The following is an 8,177-nucleotide window of genomic DNA, read 5'->3' as shown; positions in this document are numbered from 1 at the left end:
AAAGACATAGTAGTGTCCAAAAACAATTTCGCTTCACCTAAAACTGAAAGTATTATGAAAGTAATACAAAAGAAAATCGAAGGGCTGCGAGATTGCTTTGAAGTTACCTGATCACTGAGAAGCTTTGCAGAAAAAGAAAAACAACTTCTTTTTAAGGCTCCAAAAACGGCACTGAATCCAGACTAAAATCAGCGCTATTCAGGGAAAAACCAACACATGTTTAAATGGATTAGATAAGTGTACTTAACAGAATGTTGTCATTAGTTTTAAGATACTTTTAGCTTCCTGGGTTACTTTATTACTAAAGAGGTTTGGGTAGTATAGCGGGATGCAAAATCCTCGAGAGATATCAGATCACTGATGAAGGAGTTAAACACTTCACTGCAGCCCTCACATACACTAAGCTGAAACCTCCATAGTACTAATGAAGACACTAATGACGGAGTTAAACATTTAAGTACTGTATCCCGCTAAACTACTCAAACATTAGAATGATTGTGTTGGTTGCCAGGTAACAACTTCGCAATCTCAATACATCCTAGCGACTGAAGTTTGTTGAAGCTTAAATCAAAATACAAAATTCCTTCAACAGAGAAACATTTACATTTCATACACGGATTTGAAATTTACTTTACAGTTTATGTTCAATGAGTTTAGGAGATTTCTACTTTTACCAGTTAAGCTGTTATCCCAGAGGTATAAGCTGTTTAATTTGCAGTTAGTGTGTGTGAGTGCTGTAGATAAATGTTTAACTGCTTCATCAGTTATGTTGTTATTCCCGAGGTGTAAGCTGTTTAGTTTGCAGTTAGTGTGTGTGAGTGCTGTAGCTAAATGTTTAACTGCTTCAACAGTTATGTTGCTATTATAGAGCTTTAAGCTGTTTAGTTTGCAGTTAGTGTGTGTGAGTGCTGTAGTTAAATGTTTAACTGCTTCATCAGTTACGTTGTTATGCCCGAGGTCTAAGCTGTTTAGTTTGCAGTTAGTGTATGTGAGTGCTGTAGCTAAATGTTTAACTGCTTCATCAGTTATGTTGTTACTCCTGAGGTCTAAGCTGTTTGGTTTGCAGTTAGTGTGTGTGAGTGCTGTAGCTAAATGTTTAACTGCTTCATCAGTTATGTTGTTTTTGATGAGGTTTAAGCTGTTTAGTGTGCAGTTAGTGTGTGTGAGTGCTGTAGCTAAATGTTTAACTGCTTCATCAGTTATGTTGTTATACCCGAGGTTTAAGCTGTTTAGTTTGCAGTTAGCGTGTGTGAGTGCTGTAGCTAAATGTTTAACTGCTTCATCAGTTATGTCGTTACCCTCGAGGTTTAAGCTGTTTAGTGTGCAGTTAGTGTGTGTGAGTGCTGTAGCTAAATGTTTAACACCTTCATCAGTTATGTTGTTACGCCCGAGGTTTAATCTTTTTAGTTCGCAAAAACCCTGATTGTGTTGGTTGCCAGGTAACAACTTCGCAATCTCAATACATCCTAGCGACTGAAGGTTGTTGGCGGCTAAATTAAAATCCAAAATTCCTTCAACAGATTTAAGTGCATGCACTAATGCTAAACAGTCGAGAGGTGACAGTACATAAAAATGAAGCGCATTACAACCAATTTTCGCCAGTTTCTTTTGAACTTCTCGATCAGAGGCTTTGTTCTCATACATGCAATTGAATAGCGTCACCACTAAATCCCTGTGTTCACCAACTGGCCAAACGGTCAGTGTTTCACTTCGTTCCTCTGAATCTTCATTCATCTTGATGTTATCTTCATAAGTAAAAGTTTTTGAGGGAAGAAGGTCGCTGAAAATATCTGTTGATTGTCCTTCTTTTTCAGCCAGCAGTCCAGCCACAAACTGCATCACAACCTTCCACGCGCCATCCTGGATGTGAGCGGCAACAAAATCTCGCAGTTGTTCGGAACTCAACGTGTCTACCAAATACTTCGCCGCCAAGAACTCCTGTAAGGTCAGGTGTAAAAAGCAATATTGCGCTCTTCCCTCTGCTAAAGGACGGTCTCTAAAATCAGGTAAACGGTGAAACAGGCCATTACTCTCTAGGTCGTTAACTTCGTGTGATTCAAAAATTAGTCTTCCGTTTTTAATTCCGTCAAAAGCAATTTTTCCCAGTCGTGTGAACACATTTTGCACAGAGGAAGGCAGTTCCTTAAACGGCTTAAGAAAATACTGTTGACCTTCAGTTTTATTGTGGCGATATTGATCATCATCGTAGCTAAAGTAAAACATCCTTACTGCAATTGAGTATATTTCTGTCAGTCTCGTCGGGAGGCTGGTAAAGCCAGCGTTACCAAGCAGCTCTAACAAGCAACTACAAATGATAAAGCAATTAACAGGAACGTAGCAGAAGGCTACAAGGTTTAAGTTACTGGTGATGTGTTGCTTTATGGTTTCCGCTTTGTCCGCCTCCTTTGTAAACTTCTCTACATAATTATTTACTTGCTCAGTTGAGAATCCCAGAATTTCAACTGTTTTGTCGAAGTGAAGACTTGTGATACATGACACGGCATTGGGTCTTGTAGTGGTTAGGATTGTCGCACCGACAAGAATTTTTCCCTCTACTATTTTCTTCATAAGGAAATACACAGGCATCCTTTCCTCTTCACTGTTTCTGTATGGAATGTCATCGTCATTTATTTTAGTCCTACCAGAATATTCGTCAAATCCATCAAAAATCAACAGTACTCGCTCTGGGTTGTGGCGGATGTAGTTCCAGAGCTCTTCGGAAAGAGCGGTTGAATACTCTGAGTGATCCAGAATCTCGCGAAGATTTAGTTCTTGGTTTCTAGAGTTAAACATTCTCAGCTTAATGAGAAACGCAACTTTAAAATCGACTTGCGATTTTTGTGTTTCGTTGAAAAGGTTATCGGACGCCCAGTTGCGAAGAATCTTTGTGCTAAACATGGTTTTTCCAATTCCAGGGCGACCGACAACAAGAATCTTCTGCTCTTTAGCATCAAAAATATCTCCTGGCGGTGTTGGTCGTAAACTGTCATTGGCTTTGTGGTACTCGTTTAGTTGTTTCACTCTGTCTCCTGAAAAGTCATACTTAGCTCTCCCTTTATAAAGAATCATATTGGTGAAGATTTCGTCAAGTTTTAGGTCTCTTCTAGGTCCTTCGCCTGGATTATGAAAAGGGGATTTGAGGTCTCCGTAAGGTTTTTCAGTGACATCTCGGATATGTTTCTTCATCCTTTCGATGAAAGGAGCGACTAACGTTTCATCATAGTGGGTGATTAACTCTTGTGGTTGCGGTCCTGAAGAAAAAACACTCATTAGTTTGATAACAAAATTGATATTTTATTGATTCACCGATGACGAATAAAACGATAATAATAATAATATTTTCACCACTGTCTAAAATATGCATGTCAAATGTCAAAATATCATTACCGTAAATCCTCCTTATTTGAGATTGGGGGGGGGGGGGGGGGGGTGGGGGGCTTAATTAATTTAGAAAAGACGATGGTATCAGCTCTCCATACAGAACTACAAAACTAAGTGGAAAAACTCAAGTACAAGAAGGCTTAAGGTCATGCACGGAAGATCAGAATCAAATCCAACTTGCAGTTGGTATGAAACCATCCTGGATCATTCCACACGAAGTTTCACAGTCGTGATTGATTAATATAGTCTATCAATTATTAGTAAAGAATAATTAGGGGAGGGGAGGGGGGATTATAAGAGGGACGGGGGTTATTTGAGAAGAGGGGGGCTTAATAGAGGATTTACGGTATAATGCGGACTATCATGATAGCTTCTAAATATTGCAAATTATCTCAAATCATACTGGTCCCTTTTAAATAAGATGTACACTTCTAATGCTTCTTGTTATTTTACAGAAATGTATCACAATCACTATACTACTTGAATCTCAACTTAAACAACTTGAACAAATGGTGAGTGTTGGACAGCTGAATTTGGGATGGCATGCACCCCAGAGCATGTACCATGTAGCTTATCTGTGACTGCACTTTATGATAGCATGATTACCTTGATAATGAGGCCATGAATGGAAAACACACGGTTCACTCAACATGTGTGCAACAAGAGATGCTGCCATCACACTGGCACAGGACGACCAACTCTCTGAAGCTAACTGAGAACCATCTGCATAGTCAGCTATTCCTTTCACAATTAACCACTCAATTTGACAATCAAATGCTGCTGCAAATACTCCTGTAGGACAACAAAACAAACAGTACATGAGTTTTGGGAAAAGTCCTGTTTTATTTAAGTGTCTTCAACAGCAAAATAAGAAACTTGACCAGACAGTGGGAGATGTTGGCAGCCATTTTTGTATAAGTTTCATTATAGTGCAATTTAAATTCATCAACAAAGATGAGTGTGGGTGGAGGTGCTTGCAAGACTTGTAGAGCCAGGAAACTGCAGTCGAGTGCAGCTGCTCATAACCATGACAACTCTTCGAGTGGCAATAATTCAGGCACCATCTCACAGCTAACCAGTGGAGCTTTTATTAAGTGGAACCCCGCCTTATGGCCACCTTAGTAATACAGTCACCTTGTTATTTTTGGCCTGGCAAAATGGCCATACATTTTCTAATGAAAAAACCTTGTTAACACAGTCACCCATTGATGTGGCCAATTGCCATATTTTAAAATCCCAAACAGTAGCATCTTTTACAATAAAATATTTCACCCCACTAAAACCGCCACTTGTCAGAAATTTTGAAAACTGATTAATGCCTGTGACATGTCAATTTCCTTGACCTAGTAATTAAGCTGAGCTTGTTTTTCTACTGTTTTTAAACTATAGTCACTTACAATGTATTTTGTGGTGGTCTAATAGCCGATTTTTAAAAACTGTTTTATGTCCTAATGGAGTTTCAAGTAGTTTTTACAACTACGGTACGTGATATCTACATTCCTGTTATTTATTTAAGAGAACAGAGATGTATAAGAAGTGCGACAGCGATGTATGATGTGCTTGTCATTACAGTCCTCAAGTCACGAAGTTTGACCCTGTCCTTGTAATACAGCCACCCCGTTGACGTGGCCAAATTGTTTTGACCCATTAGTAACAGTATTAACGGGGTTCCACTGTACTTACCAAAGGGAAGGCAGGGTAAGGAGCAGAACAATTGACGAGTACAAGCAACGTTAATAAGCTACGTGACTGTAATGGTATGACCTCAACAGAGAAGCTGTGAATTCCCCAGGGTCCCTGAAGAGCTTTCTCATTTGAAAGACCAACTTAACTGGCCAGCAATGTCTAGAGTTAAACTTAGCCTAAATTTGATTTAGCCGCATAATGTTTTAGGCAATATGACAATTATTTCTCTAGCAAAAACGAGAGGATTTCCCAACGAAACTGACAGACATGATCTTAAGTGCCACACTCCCGACCTTTTGATGCTTAATTTAAAGGAAACAAAATTTTTGCTTTCCTAGTAAAAGTATGATGCATGCTACTGTGTCTCTTTCCACCTCAAGCAAAGCTTGACCTGGCTGTGTGCACCTTCTTATAAAGACTGGCTCCAAAAAATCAGTCAACTCACCTTCTCCTTCATTTTCAATTGCTATTGCCTGAGGATTGGCTTCAGCAAGTTGATCACGTCGCTGTTCCGAAATGACTTGTTCTGGTCCACTCAGAAACTCAGCAGCAGTATGAACTTGAACTTGTTGAGCATCAGCCAGGTTCTTCAAAGGTGCTTGCCAGCCATCAGCACAATTCTTAATGACACCCAGGAAGCGTTTGCTCACATAACTCCTCATGCCAGTTGACTGCTCTTGACTATTGATCACCACTTTTGATGCATATGTTGCTAATTTGGCAGAAACAACAACATCTCCTAACTTGGATTTCTCAGGGTGAAGACCACTACATGTACCAACAGATATAACTGCTTTAGGTCTTAGCACAGTGGCAGCATTCTTTACAGAGACAAGAGAACCACCAGGACCACTTTTGTAACATCTTAACAATGCAATTTTAACTTGCTCTTGACTTTCACTCACGTCAGAAAAGTACACATAACCAAGATCATCAAAATAACATCTATACGGGTTTCTTAGCTCACTGTAACAAGTTAAAAACTCACAATCCTTCACTGTCAGTAACAAAACATCAATTGGGAGATCAACATGTTTTGAAGGTCTGGTTACTGCCTTAATCTCAGCCAAAGATGGGAGAACTTTATTAAGCTCAGGAGGGTCCCTAATGCACTCTTTTGGAGTCCTTTCCTTTCTTTCTCTCTTTCTTTTCTTTTTTCTATTTCTTTTTGATGTGGTTCTTTGGTTCTTTGTGCTGCTTGCAAGATTCTTTGAACTAGGCGGGAAACCAGTGGAAATCTGGTGAATGTTACCATCACTGCTCTCTGATCTGCTAGTTGTATCCTCAGAAGATTTGAATATCTTGGATTCTGATCAGTGGAGGAATAAAATAATTTAAAATGAGATAAATATTATTATAATAATATTATAATAGTGGTTTAGCTAAAAAGACCTCATGTTGAAAGGCAGTTACAAGTAAACCACCCCCCAGCCTTGCATGTATTAACCAAACAAAAGTTGTCCCCCCCCTCCCAGGGTCTTCCTAGTTCTTACACAACCCCTCCACCCCACCACAACCTAAAAAAAGAAGGTACCCTTAAAGTTGGTCTTTCTTTTTCAGCCTTATTACTCATTTTACAGAGATCACATTTCCACTCTCAACTATAAGAGAACCTATTTTCTAACAACAAAAATTACCTTCTTTGTCTGAGTCTTCAGTCACATGTCTCTTTCTCTTTGTTGCTTGCATGACAGTAGGCTGATTTGACTTCACACAAACTGGAAGCAAAGCAACTATGATCAGTAGCACATTTGTCACAACCACAAGAAAAATAGTTAGCCAATGGCTACTGCAAGTGTACTGACTGGGTAATTTGAAGTTTTATATGTTTAACAGGTCAAAATTCAGTTCAGGTTAAAATTTTTAAAGCTAGGTTGAGTCTTAATTTCCTATGTCTCCTAACCCTAATTCATGAATATTATTAGGGCTAGGAGACAAAGGGAATAGAGAATTAACCTAAGGTTAAAGATTTTTAACCTGAATTGAATTTTGATGTGTAACATATACACCTATGGTTTGAATAACAAGTTTGTGTGATAGTACCGCCATGACATTACATGTAACAAAAATGTCACACATAAATTAATGCTAAATTGAATATGGTCTGTTCTCAAATAGCACCCTGACACGGTCCTAACCCCAAGCAGATAAAACCATGAACAGTTTGGGAAAAATGGATAATTGATTGTTTGACCTCTATCTCATTTTGCTAGACAAGCTTTTCTTGGAGGATAATGAAGTATTGGTCAAACAGGATTTACGTAAAAAAAAATTCAATTTTTTCTGCATTTCTGAGGGATTACTGACAACATTGAAGTTTGTTATTTGAGTCAAGAGAGGCATGAAATATGATACATGGGATCATGTTTGTGATTTTCTTATGAAGGAACCGAATGTTTTGATTGGACATTATGTGACACATAGATGTTTCACTGACAGCTCAGATTTGCGGATTTAATGAGAAGTGGAAAGGCAAGAACAATAGGGCCTTGAAAGCATTTCCTCCCTCACCACCCCAACCCCCCCCCCCAAAAAAAAAACATCTCTCATGCATTCGACGTGCTCCTTAGTTCATTATACCCTTCACGTTTTTTTTCAACTTTTGACATGGACAAGTCAGTGAAAAACCATCAACATAACTGGGAAGAGTGCTTTAAAATTAGAAAATTGCCATGTTTGAATGTGATTTGTGGAATACTAACAAAGATATAGCCTCTCAAAGTCGTGAAATTTTACAGACGTTTATATAGTGGGGGGCACAAACTTGCCCCCAACATACAGTGAAACCCGGTTAATACGGACACCCAAGGGGACATGCCATAGTACCTGTTTTATTCGTGTCCGTATTAAGGGGTATGTCTCTCTGAAAAAAAGTCGCAGGTCTACACATGTTTTATCAACCTAAAGACTACACCAACATTTTTTCAAGGAAACACTGTTTAATTTTTTATCTGTAAGTTTAACATGTTCACGATCATTTATTATAGTCTCAAACTAAATCTACCTATTTTCTTGAAATACGACAATGGAATCCATGACTTTACTTTGCACTGAACTTTAGACAGGAGGTTTGAAAAGTTTTTCGCTGTTTCTTCTAGGTTTTCACTGGT

At 38.7% G+C, this 8,177-nt stretch overlaps 1 protein-coding gene across 1 annotated transcript in view; it reads right to left on the bottom strand.

Moving 5' to 3' along the window:
- Positions 1-600: 600 nt before the first annotated feature.
- Positions 601-8,177, bottom strand: part of LOC140924983 (uncharacterized) — a 12,783-nt gene continuing 5,206 nt past the window's right edge. Inside the window, exons 2-5 of the mRNA XM_073374948.1 lie at positions 6,705-6,785; positions 5,513-6,376; positions 3,988-4,173; positions 601-3,251 (exon numbers count right to left, since the gene is read on the bottom strand). Coding sequence (XP_073231049.1) covers positions 601-3,251; positions 3,988-4,173; positions 5,513-6,376; positions 6,705-6,756 — 3,753 coding nt within the window. The 5' untranslated portion in view covers positions 6,757-6,785. The remainder of the gene's footprint in view (positions 3,252-3,987; positions 4,174-5,512; positions 6,377-6,704; positions 6,786-8,177) is intronic.

This window comes from Porites lutea, chromosome 14, assembly GCF_958299795.1.
Source record: "Porites lutea chromosome 14, jaPorLute2.1, whole genome shotgun sequence".
Taxonomy (NCBI): Eukaryota; Metazoa; Cnidaria; class Anthozoa; order Scleractinia; family Poritidae; genus Porites; species Porites lutea.
The sequence above is the reverse complement of the archived record's forward strand: the minus strand, read 5'-3'. Positions and strand labels throughout refer to the sequence as shown.